This window comes from Nanorana parkeri, unplaced genomic scaffold, assembly GCF_000935625.1.
Source record: "Nanorana parkeri isolate BGI_ZX_2015 unplaced genomic scaffold, ASM93562v1 scaffold83, whole genome shotgun sequence".
Lineage (NCBI taxonomy): Eukaryota > Metazoa > Chordata > Amphibia > Anura > Dicroglossidae > Nanorana > Nanorana parkeri.
Window position 1 is genome coordinate 2,184,042 of NW_017306351.1, and position 22,209 is coordinate 2,206,250.

General features: G+C 39.7%; 1 protein-coding gene across 2 annotated transcripts in view; it reads left to right on the forward strand.

The window, feature by feature from the left end:
* Positions 1-22,209, forward strand: part of LOC108783680 (cytohesin-4-like) — an 83,032-nt gene that overhangs the window by 58,802 nt on the left and 2,021 nt on the right. The window contains exons 9-13 of one of the 2 annotated variants that reach the window (XM_018552298.1): positions 535-649; positions 6,193-6,195; positions 13,758-13,834; positions 13,914-13,985; positions 19,758-19,903. In XM_018552298.1, coding sequence (XP_018407800.1) covers positions 535-649; positions 6,193-6,195; positions 13,758-13,834; positions 13,914-13,985; positions 19,758-19,903 — 413 coding nt within the window. The remainder of the gene's footprint in view (positions 1-534; positions 650-6,192; positions 6,196-13,757; positions 13,835-13,913; positions 13,986-19,757; positions 19,904-22,209) is intronic. The other variant, XM_018552297.1, reaches the window with a different exon arrangement.

Below are 22,209 nucleotides of genomic sequence, written 5' to 3' on the forward strand. Positions count from 1 at the left end.
AGCAGCACTTCCACATACAGTACAGTGGTAGCTCGGTTCAGGAACGCTTCTGTTCGTGAACAATTCGGTTCGCAAACAGGAAGTTCGGCAAAATGTTGCTTCTTTTCACGAACTCTGCATCGGGTGACGAACATAACCGCAGCCATCTTCCCTGCTCTGACACATGGTCGTAGCTTCCTCTAGTGGAGATCGCGGTCCGATCACAGTTTGATTTGGTTCGCGACCAATTCGGTTCAGACCAGAATCGTGGAACAAATTAAGTTCGTGAACCGAGGTACCACTGCATGTGAGAGTGCCTAGGCATACTCCATTATTCTAGCCTTACAGGACAGACTCTGACATCATCAGATGCATACACCACCCAATTCTGTCTCTGATTAATGGATTAAAACTGCCCTTGGGCAAAAAAAGCAGCTGTAAGAATGCTTACTATAAGTGCTATAAAATGCACAGCTGACTTACACCATTTGAATGAAAAAGTTAGTCTGAGTGTACTTTAAAGTGGTAAAGCTAATATTAAGCTTCCTCTTATAGGAAATGTATGAGAGTCTGAAAAAAGAACCGTTTCAGCTACCTGAAGACGAAAATGCCTGGGAGCTCACACTCGCCTTTCAGAAGCCACAGAGAGAGGGTTGGCTTCTAAAAATGGGTAAGTCTTTCCTTTCCGATCATTTTCCTTCCATTTATCATCATTTGGAAATGGTAATTATTGCCTCCTTATCATGGCATTGTATATGTCAGAACAGAGAAATATCTTAAAACCATTAAAAATAACGTACAACTTATGAACACGTTTATGGGGCACCGTTTGTCACCTGTCAGTCTGTGGTGCAAGTGCAAGTATACCTTAAAGTGCACTTGACCCCAGACTATGGTCATTATAATATTTATGTTTTCTTAACAAGCAGTAAAATAGCTTAACAAACCATCATTGACCTCTGTGGCTTCAGACACTGTGGAGAAATTCATCTTTAAATTTCACAATAGTGACATTAAATTCACAGCTCCTATCCGCTTATTTTCTCTGGCACCATAAACCTGGCAGCCTGACATCCTTTTAGTAGAAATAAAAAGCATGCTTAAAGCTGTTAGAAACTGACATAAAACTTGACTTTAGAGCCTATGCTGTGATCTTTGAGGATTATTAACTTCACAGTACATGAATGTTAAAGTCTGAGTCTCTATGATTAAGCCTTTTGGGCGAAACATGTCAGAGCCTGTGGATTTTGTCATGTTTGTAACATTGTAGATTCCTGGGAATAAACTTTTTTACACAAGGTCCTAGATGTTGAGTTCTGCTTTACATACATTGGTTCACAGTACATGCAGCTACTGAAGTCAGTGAGGGCTTGTGTTTTACTGCTTGCTAATGTAAATAATTAAATATCCACAGACTTAGCACAGATGCACTTTAAAGACAATTTTTTTAAGGTATGTTATTACATAATACAAGCAACTTAAAGCTGAACCCCAAGTATAACTTTTTGTGCATATTTTAATGGTCCATCTTGGCCCAATGTAAGTATGCTTATGTTATGCCTGAGGAGCCCACGGGAATTCTGTAAAGCACTGTAGTAGCCAAAGCTACTATAGTGCTCTACAGTGATCTTCTGGGTCCTAGTGCTGACTGAGCAACTTCCCCTCACCTCTTAACACCCAGGGGCTCGCTGGCCATGAAGAGAACCCCTAATATTTTTATCAATAAATACAAGGTATTTGCTATGAAAGGAAACCCTAATATTTTTTATCAATTAATACAAGTCGTTTGCTGATTTGAGAAGGAACACATCATGACATCATCTCCCCTTGCCCATTTAGAGAACACCTTGTATTTATTATAAAAAATACTAGTCATTCTTTGAATATCCCCTGTACTGAGCAAGCAATCAGCCATGCTTTTAAAGCAGTGGGGGTGTTGTTCATCTTAGCACCATACAAGACCCAGTAGATCGATGTAAAGCACAGTAGTAGCTCACACTACTACAGTGCTTTACAGGATTCCTGTGGACTACTAAGGTATAGCATATGAATATTTACTGTACATTGGGCCATGCTTGACCACTGAAAGCATGGATAAAATATTATACCTGCAGTTCAGCTTTAAAATGTGTTTTATGTATTTTTCTAATAAATAAAGTGCTACCCAAAACCTGACAAACAGGAAAACCCCTTATCCAAAGCACCCCTTGGGGTGCACATACCACAGATTGATTTTAGAATATAGAAAACCTTAAGGCCAACACCAGCCAAAACATTTTTTTCCGCTTTGGATATAGTGGCCAAGGCTTAAACCCCTGCATTTCATTCTTGCAGATCCCTCCAATTGGTGAAATTCCTCTCACTTTCTGTATGTTCAGTCAAAAAGAAAGTTAAGGGAAATTTTTTTCCGGCTTGTTCATACCAAACGCGAAGCAGAGAATTTACAGAACGCACAGGGCTCTAGTTCACACCACAGCGTTCAGTTCCAGAGCATGTGGAAAAAACTGCATGCCCTATTTTTTCTATTCTGGAATGCACCAAAACGCATGCAAACGCCCTGGAACACACTGAAAGCCCATTTTAGGCCGGGAACGTGGCAAACATGCGGCAAAACACACTGCACTGGATGCACAGAAACTCATGCAGATCTGGTCCGGATTTGGTGTGACCAAACCCTTAAATAGATAATGCAGACAGTAATACAAATATGGGCCCCCAAGGTCAGTTGAGTTGGGTCAGTTCCCTAGAACTAAATATTTCTCTCATAGGCTTTAGAATGTGACACTAGCATGCAGAAATGTTGTAGAAATGTAAAACTGTAACCTCTAGCAGTGGAGGGGGAGTAGAACCTGGTCTAGGGGAAGACAGGATATGTAATATGTGTAGGAAGCTGAAGGCAGACAGGGAATTTCCATGTTCAGGAAACGGGCAGATAAGCAGATGTGTAGATGAAAGAACAGATACATCAGATGTACAAGGACAGCTTCCTTCTTTTAGTTTAGTTGATTGACTGCTGTTATTTATCTTTAGCAGCATATCTCCAGGTATCCATATATATGATAAAACAATCATTTGTTGGTGTGGAAGGTCTCCTAGGTGTTTTTTATGAAGATATAAAAATTTGTGTCTGAAACTTAATAAAGAGGTCCTGCAGCTTTGGACTTGGACCTTTCAACACTGGGGATTGCATCAATGGCTTATAAAAGGGGCACTCTGTTGGTATTGTATTAAAGTGTTTCTATGAACAAGACTTTTTTTTTTCATTTGGATAGATTACTGAAGGGTGATTTTATTTTTTACTGTCTGTGCCATGTTGTGAACATTTTCCTCCACTTTCTGTACTGAAGACACAACAAGGAGTGAGATGAAAATTCTACAAAGTGAGATGAAATAGATTCTTAGATAGCTGTCACTGGAAAACATGTGTCCCCATTGGAAGATTTCCTCTCTACGTCCATTCCAGTGACAACTGTAAAACTTATCATTTCCCAACACTTCCTGTCTCGGTGACAATGGAGTCACTAGGACAAACAGTGTGGGGGAATCTATCTTTCAGGTATACAGACAGCAATAGAAACTTGATAGTGTTTCTAATGTAGTCAGTGTAATAATGTAGAGAATGGCATTGGTATAATCTGTCAGCAGTGCACTCTGCATTACTGAGGATCAGTCACTGCTGGAGAAAAGGGAAAAGGACCCTGCACGTCATGTGTGCAGCCTGAAGACCTCTGGAAAAGGTAAATATATAAATAAAAGCATAAAACCTCTGGGTAAATGGGAATATGCCACCGGGGAGGGAGCCCACAATTTGGCTTCAACACAACACATGAAATATTTTGATGTCTATGCTAACGGTGCTCTAAGATCATAGACAGAAATTCTTGTTTTTTTCCTGACTCTACCATTGCAGCACAATGACTGACATATGAAGCACAGGTTTTTTTTCCACATGTGCAAAAATGTTACAATCATGGAAACTTTATAAACAGTGGGGTTTTTGTTTTACATCTTCCATGTGCAATAGGTTTGGGTTCGTACAGCATTTAGGCCCAATCTACCACTGGATTACCATAAACAATACAATTATTAATATTATATCACACTGCAAAACTTATAAAGTGAAGTGAGGAACAGATATGCCAGTGCATGTACCTTCAGATCTTTCCTCCATTCATTCATGCCATAGCTTTTGGAGATCTCATGCTGGAAAATGCTCATCTTTGCCATAGACGTGGCCAAGCGAGTCAGCGATTGCCGTCCACTGCCTCCAACTCCAACCAGCAAGGCATTGCCACCTGGCTGCTTCAATATGCGGCAAATACGGGATAAGTGTTTAAGTACATATCTGTTACAGAAATATATAGGACAATTGTATTTTGTTTATTGATGGCAATTCATATAACAAGGTACACCATGCTGTATATATAGAAAGATGATGTCCATTGCTTGACTATAATATTTTGATATGTTATGGGGAGTGGTGTCATTACTGCACTAAAATACATCCCTTTGACATTTCTATTGGTCAACAAACAGGCTCCCCAGTATGGAGGCTTTAATCAATCCAGTCAAAATATGAGGCGGCTTAAGGCGCATGTACATTGGGCATCAGTCCCAGAAGCAAACCATAAGTAATATGTTTTTATGTTGCTTTGACTTGATTTTGAACTGCTCTGATTTACTTCTCTGATGCTTTGTATTGCCTTGTATTGGAAAGGAAAGTAGTTTAGACAAATGCCCATGTAGACAAGCCTCAAAGGTACCCTTATTAATAAAACAACAGCCACCCAATCTGGATGTTTTCAGTCAGTGTGTGTGTAGCCAATGATGGTTTCTGTTGATGAATCGGTCGGATGGTTACAGGTCTACATTAGGTTTTTGGTGTGGCATTTCTTATAGTAACCCTTACATCTGGAGTCGGAGGAGGATACATTTTTTTTCTGTCTATTTTTCAGTAAGTGACACATAGCATGTAATCATGAATATGAATCATTGAGAAACCATACACCAAAACCTTGGCTACTTTTTCCATAGCTTAGTTCCCTTTTTATAAATTATTCTGCATTCCAGCAATACATTTCTCACTTCTCATTTCTTCATAGAACTGCAAATGCTTCATTTCCAAATTGACATGTTCTTCCTTATCACGACATCTTTATATTATGGTTCTGTGTGTGTATTTGATAAACTTGCCTTGATTGTGTTTAAACTGTGCGTTTTCAATGTCATTATAAAATAGGGATGTCTTTAATCCTGGATTATTTTCATTACTAAAAAATGATTTTGTCCGTGACTGAGAATACAGCGCTGAGAACACCACACTGTAATTTCCCTTAGTACTCGTAAAGAAGAGAATCCAGTAGCTGTGGCAGACCTGAACTTTGCTTTGTGACACCACCAATCATAAGGCAGTCTAATTCAAGTTTAACTCTCAAGATTGCCCCACGAGATCTCCTTGTGTGTGAATGTCGAATCAGAGACATTAGAATGGGTCTTAAAGCTGAACTACAGGCAGATAAAAAAATAATTATTTCAGCTTGGTACACATTAATACACAATTATATATATTTTTTTTAGATGTTAGCAGTGTAACTACCTGGATTTGCCCTGGTATCAACCTCCTGCAATCCCCTATACAGCAGAGCTTAGGCTGGGAGAAGGAGAGGAAGTTTGTGCCAATGCTCATGTGCTAAAGAACTTACTGATAAGAGGAGAAAACAGAGTGACAAAGAGATGAGCTCATCAGTCTGCTTCTTTTCCTTTTACTGTCCAGTTAGAAGCTGGGGAGAGACAAGACATGTCAGTGTTATGTAACTACATTAGAAAAAAAACAGGTATGTTAGATAGGGGTGTGCTGTGTAGCAAAACTGAACTGAGATTTAAATCTCAGAACTGGATGGGCAGAAAAAATCTCATATATACATTCCATCTTTGTATTTACCCGTTTAATGTGTTTAAAGAAGAACTCCGGGAAAAACAAATATTAACTCTTGCAGTGGGGCTACCCCTTCCCTGTAAAAATGATGTACCCATTTTTGTCTATTTGCTAAAAAAAAGTTCTACTCACCCGAACTGCCGAACCGACTCTCTGCTTCTCCGATCACTGAAGCCTGTCTCCTCCTCTGCTCCACAAATGGAATGTTACTCAGCATCCTCACATCTATACACTTGTATAGAACGTGATGACACAAGGATTCTTAGACCGCTGCAGAGGAGGTGGAGAGAGGCTTCAGGGACTGGTCCAAGAACAAACCAGCTCGAATGATCGTGTGAGTATAACTTTTTTTTTTAGCACCTTACACAAACGAGCTGTTAACCCTTGCAGTGTGGGGGTAGCCCCACTGCAAGAGTTAATAATAATTTTTTTTAACCTATACTGAGACATACATGAACTGCCATTGCTGAGCTGCTTCTAAAAATGCTGGCTGCTTGGCTGAGCTGCTTGGGCTCAGGTTGGCATATTCTGCATGTAAGCAAAGGGGGCGATGATTGTGCCGATGTCATTTATCTTGGCCACATGGCCATATTAAGTAAATGTCAATTACATCACTGCATCCTGCCCCTTTGCTTAGATCAAACTGTGGGTCGGGAATTCTCCATCTGCAGCTGATTGAGTGGCAGGGAAAAAGCTCCCTTTTGTGTTTGAAAGGAGCTCCTTCCAGTTTTGGAGGAGCTCAGGAACAGACCAGTCTGAATCTGAATGCATCCCTAATGTTGAGGCACTTAGGCGGAACTTCTAAATCAGGAAAGTCAGAGTGAGGCCAGAAATTCAAAATATTTGTCACAGGCCAGTGATTTGAAAACACTAAAGCCATTGATTAATCATGCCAGTGATCTAACTTTTTTCTGAAGGAGTAGAAATGGCAGCCTCAATGGTTCCCCTGTACCGGTTTCCTTTAAAGTGAGCCTCTGTTTCTCCCATGTAGGGCAGAGGAACAGGTTTGTTTAAAGACTCCCCAGCAACACATTCACCTTTCCTTCACTCCTCTACACTCCTTTTCTCCATCTTCAATATACCACTTACATTTTAATTTTCCTCCTTCTTCTTTAACACACTCTAAATAAACGTGCATGGGCAGCCACATCTTTATTCCACACCAAATACAACAATAGACTGACTCAAGCACTGGTGTCCTTGTGACGAATGTTTATTACGAAGTTGTTGGTTTCTATAGCAAACACAGTCCCCATGTGATTATTGGCCAATCTAGGACGCCACTAATATGTGTTTCCTATTAACTTTGTTAGCAAAGAAGGATGTGCAATAATATTTGACAAGAACGTTCCTGTAATATAACATGTCAGTGTTCTGTAACCCTCCGTATATCTTTTCCATGTAGAATTCTGAATGGAAAATTATTGAATTTTAAAAGATGGTGTAACGTGAACTGTTGCTGTGCATGGACATGACACAGGCTCGCTATAAGATACCAATCCATTAGACATGTGCGATTCATTTAGTTACGAATCGAAATTCGTACGAATTTTCCTGAAATTCGTAAGCATACGAAATCCGAATTGCAGTTTCCGAATTATATCCGAAATACAAAATTCCGTATTACGAATTTAGGATCCGAATTTCTTTGAAACAGGAACTAATATTACCCCTGTAAATGAGGTTGAACAACATGACAAGATTTTTTTTTTAATCCGAAATACGGATCCTCTGCTGCTGAGGGTTGCATTACAATACACAGGCAGGAAATACGAAATTCCATTGACGTATTTTCGTTCCGTTACGAACATTCGTTATATATTGAAGTTAAAAAGCAAAGTACATTTGTATTGGAGTTAATGGTATTTTTTTTTTTAAGTCCGAAATACGAAATTCGGATACGGAATCCGTTAGCGGAATTCCTATTTCGGATAAAAAAACAACTACCACATCGACTCCAATATTAACAAAGGTATTTTTGCTTTTTAACTTCATCATAACGAATGTTTGTAAAGTTACGAAAATGTGCCGAAACTAACGAAAATATGTATTTCGTACGAATCCGAATTGAGTTTCGGATACGAATTACGAAATACGAAATAATGGATATTACGAAACGGAACGAAATGGAACAAATTTTTTGACTATGCACAAGTCTACAATCCAACCAGCACTTATTTATCAAGGTTAAATAGAATGTTCTTTTCAGATTTAAAGTTTTATAGCTAAATTCAGTGGGTTAACATTTACTCAAATTTGTGTAAGTATGGTAGAGCCTTTTGATTGTTAGCTTATTCAGATACAGGAAGCAAGTATAACTGTTTATGTACTCTGTAAAGTGCTGTTTACTATGTCTACATTACGTAAATATGATCAGTAGAGACAAGCAACATTTTGGTCAGTTATGGCTCAATGGAAATTTTTGAAACTTCCCAAAAATCTAAATTTTCTGAACTGGAATCTCATTGAAGTCAATGAAAATCTGAACCAGGCTCCAAAAGAAAGTGTGTATTACAGGGCATCAAATTATGCATTTGGTTTGGGAAGCTGATGAAAGGATGGATCCAAAAATAACCTTTATAATTCTACCAAGGATACTGAGATAGAAGGGTAGAACTTGGTGGAACTGGTAAGGCTGCTTACGCAATAATAGAAGCAGATGCAAGGCAGACAAAGCCTGTGGTCCTTTCCTCTCAAAATACTTTTGGAAAATCAAACCACCTAAAAGAACACTAAATTAAACATTTGGATTTGGCCATCTGAAATTCAGTGCAAAGTTAACATCATTCAAAATTCAGGACGAACTCTAATGAGCAATAACTAAATAAATAAAACTTGTGACTAACATCACAAAGAAAAAAAAAATCACATGAATTACCTTTCAAGTTAATGTTATTTTTTTACATTCACATGAATTTAATCAGCATAAAGGGAATCTGTCCGTCAAGGTGCCCATACAGTGCGAATTTCAGCCGGTTCTTGAGAAACCAGATGAAATTTGCACAGTGGGTGCCTTTGCTGGCACCCATGCGCTGGCATCCCTTGATCAGCTGATCGATGGAAAATCTACATATGAACAGAGCCTATAAGCTGTCAGGTTTGGGTATTCTGAGAGGGGCTGGCGGCCCCTGTCAGAATGCAATGAAAACAATGGTATTCCTTGATCGACACACTCGTAGTGCTGCTCTATTTTTTTTGTTCAGCCTACATGGTTGAACAAGAAAATTAGAGCAGTGTATGGCCAGCCTTAGCCTTTGCAGGACAAAGTGATAGGCTCTCTTGCAAGTTAACCCAGCTCTACCCAGTTATACTCACCTTCAGTACGCTCCCACACTGCTCCATTTTCTGCCATGAGGTGGGTCTAAATGCTGCGTAAGCTGCATGTTGATTAGTGTCAGAGCTTACACAAGATTTATGGCCTGCTCCTCTCCCCCCACAGTGCTCTGGTCTGTGAATAAGTCACATGCTCTTCTGTACCCTGAAACATTTCCAAGATCTCCAATGGACAAATGAAGCAGGAAAGCTGCGTTTCTGTTGGTGAGGGGGCTTACAAGGGAGCCTGTCACCTTGCCTATTTAGAGGTAAAGGTCCGTCTATCTCCCACCTTGACTGCCTTTAGGCGTTCCCTAAAGACTCATCTCTTCAGGGAAGCCTATCCCACCTCAACCTAACCACTGAACCTTCACATTCTCACATAATTCATTCCCACAGCTACCACAGCTACCTCATGTATCATTTCCCCCTCCTTTTAGATTGTAAGCCCTCAGGGGCAGGGCCCTCCTTACCATCTTGTCTTGAATTGTATTGTAACTGTAATGTCTTCCTTATATTGTAAAGCGCTGCGCAAACTGTTGGTGCTATATAAATACTATGTAATAATAATAATAATAATAATAAATCCCAGTTGTACCCTCACTATTTATTACATACGGTAATAAATATAGGGCTCTTTTGAATTTTAAACTGCTAAGTGTTGCAGCAAGGTTTAAATTGTCATGTGCCTGCAGAACATAGGAGAGTAGGACTGCATCTCCTTTACAAAAATCATCTGCCCATTTCTCCAACTGGATTGATCAAAAGTACTCTTGCTCCTGGACTGCGCTGTGGATTGGAGCAGTGTTTGGCTTATAATTAATTAATGTTTCACAAGCACAATAGGGGAAATTAGAATAAGTTCCAATATAAGATTTTTACAATAGTTGTTGCTGAACTCACCAACTGAAAATAATTTTTTTTGTCATTTTTTCATGTCAGTGTTGGATAAACATATAAGAAGATTCAAAAATATGACTGCATTTCTATTAGTAATTTCTTTATAGCTGATTTTAGGATAGTGGTGGTTTTAACACCTTTCCCACAGAACTAAATTTGTCTGCAACCTCAACTTCAGACATTATGTCACAGGGCCTCAGCTACTGCTGCTATCACTGGGAATTGAGAGAGTATTGAGGAGATTGATGTATGTACTGACAGTGTTTTGTGGATCATTTTTGTCAATTTATTTCACTATCTACAGAATCAGGAATCACAAACATTGCTACAAATATTTGATTTGACAACTGGCATGTTACCATCTGCAGTCAAAAATAAAAGTGTACATTAAACCAATTTTTTTTTTAGGAATTGAGAATGTTCAAAAAATAATATGTGTGACTATTCACTTCAGTTATCCAATTACGTGAAAATAAATTTCCTGCTTACTTATTTCATTTGCCCATGATTGGATAATTGAAGTAAATCTTCACACATTTTATTATGTGAACATCCTCATATCCTCTCATAAATCAGCCTTGTAAACCTTACATAGGCAGCACAGTTGTGTAGTGGTCAGTGCTTCTGCCTTATAACACTGAGGGTTCCTGGTTCAATTCCTGGCCAGGTCACTATCTACAATAAGTTTGCATATTCTCTCTGTGCTGGTGTGGGTTTCCTCCCAAACTCCAAAGACATGCTGGTAGGTTAATTGGCTCCTAAATTGGCATTTGAGATACAGCCCTTAGATTGTAAGCTTCTTGAGGGCAAGGACTAATGTGTAAATTGTTGGCACTATATAAATAATAATTTACATCAAAACTAGTTTAAGGGCCCATTCCCATCGGGTCCATGCATTACTGCACTCATTTTTTCAATTGCACCACACCACAATGCATGGCATTGCGGTACCACATATTGTGGCTCGGTCGATCGCATTGCGGACAGGAGGTGTGTTTAGGTTCATTGTTAACGCACAGACCCGGTTTGGATGGGACCTCCAGTGTATGTAAATCCTAGATCTATTTTATTATGTTTGATATGATGTATCACTGTATACATTTTATACACTGTATACAAGTTTTGAGTTTGTGCTGTAACACTAAGCCACTGCCTCACTATTAGCATCGTCAGCCGGCCATGCACATTCCTTCAGTTGGCTATTGGAATATAGGTCTGAAGGAGGCATGGGCCTGTGCATGCCTCCCGCAGACCTGATAGGTAGCCTAACAACCAACCGAAGGAGCACCCACAGCAGGTTGGCAACACTGCTGCTAAAGGCAACAACTTACTGTTGTCAGTCGGAAATATGAAGTGCTGTTAATTTAGAGGATTTCCCCTATAAATACTTAATTGAAGAGCATGGCTTTACAGGTCTTGGTTACAGGTAAACCAAAGTGCAGTGCTATAAAATTCCAGCACCTGCACAGTGAAGATAGCTCACGCATCCATATGCCCAAATTTGTTTCAACCCATAAAATCAATCTGAGCTTTATTTTAAGTGGGATATGAAGTACAAGCATAATACAAACATATTCCTTATATGTCTTCTATTACAAAGGCCAACTGGAAATGCCGCCTTGTGACCTCTTTGGTATTCACTTCAAATTCTCATATCAAGACCTTGACTTGTTCTCTATAGATTCAGGGTACCTTACGAGGGGTATGAGCAACTTAGTTCAACCAATGACCTCTCTAATATTAATAGGCACATTGATGCTTAAATACAGCCTTTAGTTTCACTGTTCATTATTTGCATAGACTTCAAGTGAAATGGATAAAAAGCTAAACTTTTATACTTACGCAATTGAGATTAAGGAAGTTTGCCTCAGAAAAAGAGAAGTCTTCATAGTCTCATACTGGTGGCTGGAGGAGGGGAGGAAATACATTGCAGAAAAGGACAAGTAGAAATGTGGCAACTTTCCTGGCCAAAGCTTGTGGTTTGGCTTTTCAAAGTATAGGAAATTTATTATTGATGTTATATTTACTTAAATTCTGTATTATACTGACCAGCTAATCTGCTTGCTTTACACTTTCTTATAAGTAAGAAAGAACAGTGTCTGTCTGTTCTCTTTAATAATCTTAAGCCAGCCATAACAACTTCATATGACATATCTTACCTATCTGTCCTCTACAGCACATTACAAGTGGGTCCAATGTTACTGTAAAGATCATGGAAGGTTATTAGTAAGACATAAGGCTATAAATGGAGTGAACAAGTTGGTTGGACATTTGTGACCATTCAGCCATCAAGACATCAGCATTCATATCTTCACTCAGATCAAGGGAATAGTAAAATATTTTACAATGTTCCCAATCTCAGCCAGAACTGAAAAAAATGTGGCTGGAGTTTGGCTTTAAGTCTTAGTTCTCTCTGTATTTTAGAGTAAAAAGCATTTTTTAAAAGGTTAATATCCACATAATTGATGTAGTGGTCATAGTGAAAGGTATGTGTTCCTAAAGAGCATGGTTTATTGTGGCACACATCTTCCAGGATCAGGGCTCAGCATTAAGTCACATGACATCTTAGAGTCACCAAAGAAATCAGCCGCTGCCAGGCAATGTAATCACAGTTCAAATTGGTAAGCAAGTAGTTAGATAATGCCCGCCATGGGGGTGATTTACTAACCTAAGCACACACACGCACCAAGCACACACACGCACCAGGTGCGTGTGCATTTTTACACAGCAAAACGTATTTATCAACCAAACACGAGCAACGTGTCACATTTTCACGCCGTTATGGCGCGTTTTTATGTATTTACGTACGTGCGCGTCATGTAGCATGCGCCATAGGCTACACGCCGCTCTAATAGCGGCATGCAAGTCTCTAAAAGCATATTTCCACTAATGCCATATATGGAAAAATCATGCACATGATGCATATATAATGCTGCTTCACAGTTTAGACAAAAATGGTTAGCTCATGCATTTACATTCCTGCATTCATCAACGCAAGCAACACAATGTAGAGCTAATTTACACAACATCACCTTGCAATTCATGCAGGGCTTTGCACAACACACCTGCTGGGTGTGTACACACTACAAAGGTGTCTAGATTTCACCAATAGATCATGCTGGGAGGGAACACACTACAGAGGTGTATACTTGTTTGTGGCGTGTTTATAAGGTTAGTAAATCAACCCCCATGTGTCCAACTCTGATCGATATCTGAATGGTGATGTATCTCTACTCAGTGCCCCCTTTCTAACATATCCTATTAGTACTCATCCAGGGGCAAGTGCCCCCAAGACCACTCTTATCCAGTAGTATTTCTACATTTGAACTAGGCATAACTTTATTCTTTAGTTAGATATAGGCATTACAGCTTTAAAAATGTAACTGCAAAGTCATATGTATTTACCCTGGTTCAGATGCAGACAATAATCTGGTGGTTTTTCTTGCATACTTCCATGACTGATGGCAATAGAAATATATTGTATTATAAATGGTGTTGATTTTAACATTCATTGTTTTTTTCTGTTACTGAATAAAAAAGTTGTATATGATTCCATACCAAATATATATATGGTATAACCATACTGAATATAAATAATATAAGTATCTAACAACATTTAATATTGTTACAGGTGGCCGTGTGAAGACTTGGAAAAAGCGATGGTTCATTCTCAAAGATAATTGTCTATACTATTTTGAATATACAACGGTGAGTGAACCATACCAAAGCAAGACAGAGGTGTTTATGGTAACATAATGTAATATGTTGTGTTTCATGTTATTTTCAGGACAAAGATCCACTTGGAATAATTCCTCTGGAAAACCTGTGTGTTGAATTAGTTGAAGATCCGAAAAAGCCGGTAGCTATATGGGGAAATTTTTTTAATGGTAGTGTCTAATCAGAAGGGTTTATAGATATTTCACTTATAAAGTCAGGTGTACAGTATTTTAGAAAATCATGATGGTTTGGCTGTATTACTACTAGCATTATGTGTTCTCCCTTTCAGGGGGCTGGGGAGGGGGAGTAAGGCATAATAACTAACTGTAGTATCAAACACAGCCAGTAATATAGTCCACGTACATTTAAAGGAGAACTATGGGGTAAGTGTTTTTCCCCATGGTTCTCTTAAGGGTCATGGGAGGACATATACTAGCGTCCTCCCATGATCCAAAGCACAGTAAATCGCGAGCTACAGCTTGCGGTATACTGAGACCGCGCAGCCGGGATGGATCCCAACATTACTGTCGAGATCCACCAATCTACATGAATGACAGCTAGCTCTTCCTAATTAGAGGCAGAGCCAGCTGTACCCGCCCCCTCCACTGTCCGTTCCTCCAGTCAGCGCTGGAGGATCGGAGCGGGGAGGGGGGGAATCCCTGCAGGGAGCCGTGACTGACAGTCACGGCTCTCTGCAGGGAGATGATCGAGAAGTGAGCAGGCGCCGGTATGCGTTCATTCCCTCCCCATTCCTATGAGCCGGCATGTGACAGTTTCCTTGTCACAAGTCGGTTCGAACTATGAGGATGGGTGATTTTCACTCACCTCATAGTTCTCGTTTAAATAGGGTTGTGTGAAATTAGAAAAACACATATTAAAATCTGCCTCTATGTACTGAGTCACACTTGATATTCCTCTAGATATAAGGAAGGGCTTAATGGACAGTAGGGTCCAAGGGTATAGGTAAAACAACAGCACCCATGCAACTGTTTTGGCCAAGTACAAAATAGTATTCAAAATGCAGAAAATAATTCTAAGAAGCTCCCTGTCTGGCTAACTATGTTATGTTTAGAGGTGATGGAAAACATTTACCACTGCACTGTCCAAGAACCACTAGAAGACAGCGGGTTAATTAGCCCAACAGTGCTTATCTAAAACATCAGTTTTCAGTGGATCTGGCTTTTTAGCTGTCCAAACCAGGAGCACTGACTCACTGAGAATGATCTATCCATTGGCGATTTGATCCTTACATAATCAAACCTTATGCAAAATTTTGATCTGAATTTAGTGACTGTTGGCCCCACTATGTAAGAGAATGAAAATGGACTAAACCCAGAGATTCATGAATATTTTGGAAGTTTTTAAAATATTACTAAAACCAACCCCCATTGTAAAATTAGGTGCGGACGGCAGATGCTTCCCGTAATGTGTGGTGGATTTACTTCCTGGTTGCGGGCGCGTGCAAACAGGACCCCTCCGGGAATCTAAACAGCCGTTACCGGCAGTTATATACAAGCGTTCAGCCGGCTCTACAATGTGGATCACCTCCCCGTCACTGCCGGTTATCTCGGGCTCCGCTGTCCCTCCTGCGAGCCCAGGAACAGCTGCCAGTACTGAGAAGGAGGAGAGATCAGCATTTCCCCCCACCGCTGATCTCTCCTCCTTCTCTCTCTAAAGGCGGAAGCGATGTATATTACATCGCTTCCGCCTTTAGCTGTAATTTTTCTGGCTGAGAGCCAGAGAAGAAGCTGGTGAAGCAGATCTCTGCTTCATCAGCTTCTTTGGGGGTCCCTAGGTGACATTAGGGGTCTTAGAGACCTCTGATGTCTCCATAAAGAGGACCTATCATTGTTTTTTTTAGCTATCACATAGGGAGCTTGCTATCCCCCTATGTGATAGCAATCAAGTTAAGTTTAAAAAAAAAAGTCAATGTCAACCATTGCACCATACATTATATATCGCCACGACGTCGAAGTGCGAGCAATAATTCTAGGGTCATCAACCACGATAACACTAAATTGATGATGCAATTTTAAAGCTAGACTTGTTTGGTGTCTATTTACCCAATATGAACCTCTATTTTATGTACCAAAAAGTTGGGTGCTGATAAATGTTTTATAACATAACGTAGGGAAAATTGTTTTTACTTCTGTTTTTTTTTTTTTTCATTATATAGTAAAAAATAAAATACCACCAAAAGAAAGCTCTATCTGTCCCTAAGAAATGGTATAAACTTCATTTCAGTACAGCGTTGCATGACGGAATAAATGTCAGTCAAAGTACTACAGCGCTGAATACTTAAAAATGGCCTGGACAGGAAGGGGGTTTAATAGCCCGGTCAGCAAGTGGTTAAACAACTCGTTATATTCACAAAAATTTAACACAGAACAACAAAGCAAGAGAGAAAGAAGTGCTCCTGCTTTATCAGGCAGTAATCCCTGTTGGGCATATTGATGGGGCTTAGCATATATCCCTTCAGTCCAAAAACAAAATGAACCTCGGAGTAAGCTAAAATCATTCTTCATGCATGGAGTCTATTTATAAACACTTCACAGAGTCATTCTCCCTGCAAATCTCTGAGAATGCTTCTTCCACTTCAATAGAGGCAAAAATGTACATCCTTGTATATTTTCTTTTCAGGTCAAATGTAATGTAATTTATTACCACATTATGGTCACTTGATGAAGGTGAGGAGCATAGGTAATAAGTATTTATTCCCTAAACCTCTCAGCTCCATCTGGTGCCCATAATGTTGTGTTACATTACATTACATTCAACCTGAAAAGAAAATATACTAAGAATGTTTGTTTTTGCCTTGAGCATTCATAGAGATTCACAGGGTGAATGGCTCTGCAAATTGTTTATAAATAGACCCCGTAGTGTGCAATATCCACCACCATCAGGACTGCTAATAAATGCCCTCACTAGGAGCTCTAAGTTCTTACAATGAACAAGATCTAAAGAGCATTTATGACCAAAAGTCTTTGACAAGACTCCATTTGCTCTTTAAGAGACTCCCATCTCAATCGCTTTATCATGCTGTCTGCCTTGTATCATAACTGGCCTTCTCACCTGACCCTTATGTACTCTCTGTTATATCTCTGTTGTGATGTGAAACTTCCCAGACACTTTACTCCAGGAGAATAAATCACTCAATGATGCAGAGCCAGTATTAAAACAGACTTTTTTTTTAAATGTATAATGTATTTTGTCATGAAAACATCTTCAGTTCATCTTGTTTGGGATATATAAGCACTGTTCATTGTGTGGAATATTGCTGGGATATTGAGTATGCTTTATTTTTAATATAGTTTTAATTACCATTTTTGGGGGAACCCTATTTTGCCTAATTTTCTCCAGCACTGCTGGAATCAGTCATGTGACAGAGCTGCTATGGAATGTGAATGACCATGCCTCAGGTGAATCTGTGCCCAGACTGAGCACATTATTTACATATTCCATACAAGCAATAAAAGAAATTGTAAACAAGTCCCTATTCCCCAATGTGGCTATAGACATTGTGGAGAGATTCATCTTAAAAGTTCATGATGAATTTCTATGAAAGCAGAAGCTTGGCAGCCTGCCAGCCTTCTAATGTAAACAAATACCAGGTGTTTGTAAACTGCTAGAAACTGACTGAAATCCAAATTTATAGTCTCTGTTGTGATCTTTGAGATCTGTATAGATTAATTACTACGTGCAGCTAGAGAGCTCAGGGATGGCTTGTTTTAAAGCTCTTTTACTGTTTGTTAAAAATATGTAAAATTAATTTGAATGTTTAAAGTCTGACAAGTGCACTTTAAGAGGGTAATCTGGCATGTAGACACAATGGGACTACCAAAAATATGCAGTCTAAATGATCTTTGCACAAATGCACACGGATCACTTGAGTGTACAAGTTTAAGGCTTTAAAGGAGGAGAGGGGAAGCAGAAAAACATGCCAGATGCTAGCTTATCAAGGGGAAAAGCAATCCGCTTAAATATTCTAACAGGGCTGATCATTAATTCCCAAGAGTTATTAAGCTTAAGAACGTGAAGATAGATTTCCAGTTTGGTAAAACTGGTTAGATTTATGTACAAACTGTCACAATTTTAGTCAGTGTAAACTGAGAATATAAGAAATTGCATGGCCAATGACACTGCACATCCTATTAAAAGGTACCAATATGGAGGCTAAGGAGAGGAGCTCAACTTTTATAGGAAAAGTTGAGAATTATATGAAACTTCAGCTGCCTGTATCTCTGGATCAACTAAGGGGTCTATTCACTAAGCTGGTACGGCTGAACGTATATTGGCTGAAATCAGCCGTACATCGTGTGGCTTCGTGTGACTCTTTTCTTTTTTTTCTTTATTCTGACACGAAGCCGTGTCAGAATAGAAAAATAAAATATAAAATTGTATTTAGCTATTGTACCCGCCCTCTGCTGCTGTCAATCAGTAGTGGTGGACCTGATGGAGAACTGCAGGGTGGGTGCAAAGCTAATTTGCTATTGGCTATTGCAAATTGAATTAGCCTATAGGAATCTAGCAATGCATTCCTATGGCCAAAAATGTTTTCTTTTTCTTTCTTTCTATTCTGACACAGCTCCGTGTCAGAATAGAAAAAAAAAGAAAAAGCAGTGCTTCTCTCCTTGGCGGCCGGGAGCGGAAGACTCCCGGAGCGCCAGGGAGAGTTTGCTGTCTGGAAATCAGTGTCCCTGGTTAGCTGGTAACCAGGGACGCTGATCTCTCTGCAAGTAGCTGGAGCCAGCCGCAAGATAACGGCTGGCTCCGCCCAGCTGTCAGAAGCAGGCTGTCGGCCGGCTTTCAGCGCGCCTCAGCCGAGCCGAGGCATATGCGTTCGGCTCGACTGAGCCGCTCGGCCAAGTTCGTGAGCTGTACGGGCTATAGTGAATAGCCCCTACAGCAGCCCTTCGGTTCTACTGAACCGAAGGGGTCCTGGGGCCGAAGCTAGCCGAAGGATCGGCCGAAGCTACAGCTAGATCCTTTGGCTGCTTCGTGAATAGACCCCTAATTGTTTTGACCTGAAGGTAACCCCAGCTTATGGATATTTTCATCATATAATCAGTTTAGGTTGCCCAGGATTGTGACAGGTTTATCTTACGTTGAACCTGAATGAGAATATTACATTTTACTTGTATAACATGTTTAGTATAAGAGGGATCTATTTAATTATTATGGGATACAGCATTTCTTAGTATATAATTTAAGAGTAACTAACTGACATTGTCCTCTCTGCTCTGTGAACAAAATAAAAATGTAAACTTAAATCCTTCTGGTAATATTTCTAGTCCTATATACTCCACGCTGCCAAGTTCATATAAAACAGAAGCTGAACCATTAAAGCCCCTATGTTTTTTTCTGTCTTCTTGGTCTACTAGTTATGTGATGTGTAAAGTCAGCAATTCTTCTCCTAAGGCAGTTACCTATCTGTCTGAATTCCTGTGACTCATAAGACTGCAGAGGTAATAAGGCAAATGAAACATGGAAGTAAGCTCTTTTTGTAATCATTTTCGACAGCTTCCATGTCTTCGAAAATGCAGGAAATATAAATAACATGTCAACCACATAATGACACAGAAAATACCCATAGATGAAAGATGATGTTCCTGAAACATATCAGCTGTAAAAATTATTACATGTCAATGGGCACTTCATGTCTGGGTGAACCCCAGGGTTGACTGATCACTGATCACAAAGAAATGTTAGATTAGCCAGGGAGGATTGTCCTGAACAATCCCTGTTCTTTTCTAGAGATAAGGCTGGCACCAAAGGTGTCTACATAAGACAGAAACAAACATGCTTAGCCAAGATGAACATGGATGTTCATGTAATGACTGTTCTTTTGAATGTTTGAATGGAAGAGCTAATTCAAAGTAATGAATGTAATGTTTTCTTCCATTTGTTTCCTTAGCACTGCTTTGACCTACATGCAAGAGGACAGACCGTTAAAGCTTGTAAGACACAGGCAGATGGGAAGAAAGTTCAAGGAAACCACCAATCATATCGCTTGTCTGCCACCACTGATGAAGAAAGGGAGATCTGGGTACAGAGCCTCAAGTCAGTACATACAAAATACTAAATTACTTAAAGTGTATGAATAGTCAAAATCTTTTTTTTTTAGTTTTCCATAGAGCCAGGAAGGCATAAAGCCTCACCAGGTAATTTATTTGCTGTCTGTGTACTATTGGGGAAATTTTCCTTCACTCCCTTTCACAGTTCCTGTTAGTGGAAATGTAACACAGTGAGGGGAATTAGACACTTAACCCCATAATAGGTGTTCCCATTAGAAGAGTTCCCCTCATCTCCATTGGGGGCAATTCTAAAATGTTGGATTTCCACTTATTTTCTGTTTTGGTTACATTGGTCACCAGAACAAATAGAGTGGTGAGGGGGCGTAACTAGAAATCACAGGGCCCCATAGCAAAATTTTGTATGGGGCCCTGTGATTTCTAGTTACACCCCTTGAAGAGCCCACATAGCTCACCTGAGGAGTGGTGAATCACCCCAATTGGAACCTAAACAGCAATGAAAACTTTACAGGGGGGTCTAACCCTCCCCACTTTATCGAAAACTAAAAAGAGATATACTTCAATGGGATTATTTTCTAAAGTTACTGTTGTGCAAGGCTCAGTTCCTGAAGCTAACAGATCAGGGTAATTATCTCTATTTTAAAAAAGATTGTTGTTTTTAATGCCATTAAATCTGAAATTTATAATCACATTGCTGAAAATAAAGTGCATTAGGCTGGTATTAAAGATTTCTGATCTAAGCCTGTAGTGTCATACTGTTTGAACAAGCAACACAAACTCACCCAATTTTTACCAAGACAGCCTGTTGTAAATGAATATGGAGATTGCAATTGAAGACCTTTTTCCACAAATGCTTGATGGCTGAGCATCTCTGTCTGGATTACTTTGAGTCAAGCGTGTAAAGTCACAGTGAAGAGAAACCAGTGTTGCCTATTCATTCAATGTTTTAAGAGCAATTGTTTTTAATTTAATTTGCTTTAACTACATTTGTATTTCTTTTTCTATCTGTAAAAAATGCTGATATTATATATACAAATTGGATATAGGGTATCCACATATCACAGGGTTTACAGAATAAATTGGGTTTTCTGAAGAGAGAGCACAGCAATACCTTTTCTTTCCTTTCAGACTGCCTCTTTCTAATTGAGGGAAGAGGGGTTGAGTCATTCCTCTACCTCAGTCAGCTGTGCATTTAACCTGAGTCAGCTATTGAGCTCTATAAACATCATTTATTGAAACTGGAGCAGCAAAATCTGGAGCAGCTGTGCATGGCAACCAATCAACCTCTATCTTTTATTTTCAAAGCTTAACTGAACAAACAGAAGAGATAAACTGATTACTATGGGCAACTGCTCCAGATCCTTTGATAAATTCCCCCATTGTTATCCCCCCCCCCAAAAAAAAACAAACACCCCCCCCCCCATCCCTGACTCAGCCACTGTTAGCCTGGAAAGGAAGCCCTATCTTGTATTTGGAGCTAACACAATGTTAATGATTCTGACAGACAGCATACATGACTCCGAACACTCATTCTAATAAAACATCTAAAAAAACATAAAAATTTGCATTAGGTGAATATGCATGCATCTTTAGTAGTGCAGTGTTCTAGCAGCCCTCGCACACTGTAAGCACCAGCCATTTTGTTATAATGAAAGTGAATGGGGCACTTACACCCTTCCCTACTGCAATACCATAAACATGAGAAAAACAGCTTGCAGGTCAATTAAAAGGACAATTATTGGGAAAGTAAAAAATATTCTTCCCAATACTTAGAGCCAGTATGGCACATTGCAGTTCTCACATGCCGGCTCTATTTAATGAGAGCTAAGTGATCATCCAACTGCTTATGGCTCGGCTCACAGTCTCCTCCCTGCAGAGAGTAGTGACTGTCAGTCACCACTTCCCGCATGTATTCCCTCCTCCCCTCTCTGTTGCTCCAGTGCTCATTGGAGGGACAGGCAGGGGAGGGGGTGGGCTCAACTGGCTCTGGCTCTAGATAGAGCCAGCTATCAGTCAAGCAGCTGGAGTGGATCCCGGCAATATTGTCAGGTACCTTCCCGGCTGAAGCACGCCTCTGCGCTGTCAGCCTATAATGGGCAGTCGCCCGCAACATGCTGACTTTGGGTCACAGGAGTACACTTGTAAATGTACTCCTGTGAACCAAAAGATGTGGCTTTAATTCTCTTATAAAGCTGAACTCCAGGCAAACAGCTAAACATATTACATATAAAAAGGACACATAAATGGACATATGAAAGCTGTTTTACCCGCCATAGGATTTGCATTTCTGCCAATTCAGTCTTGAGACTTACACAGTGCTGCTACACAGCATTG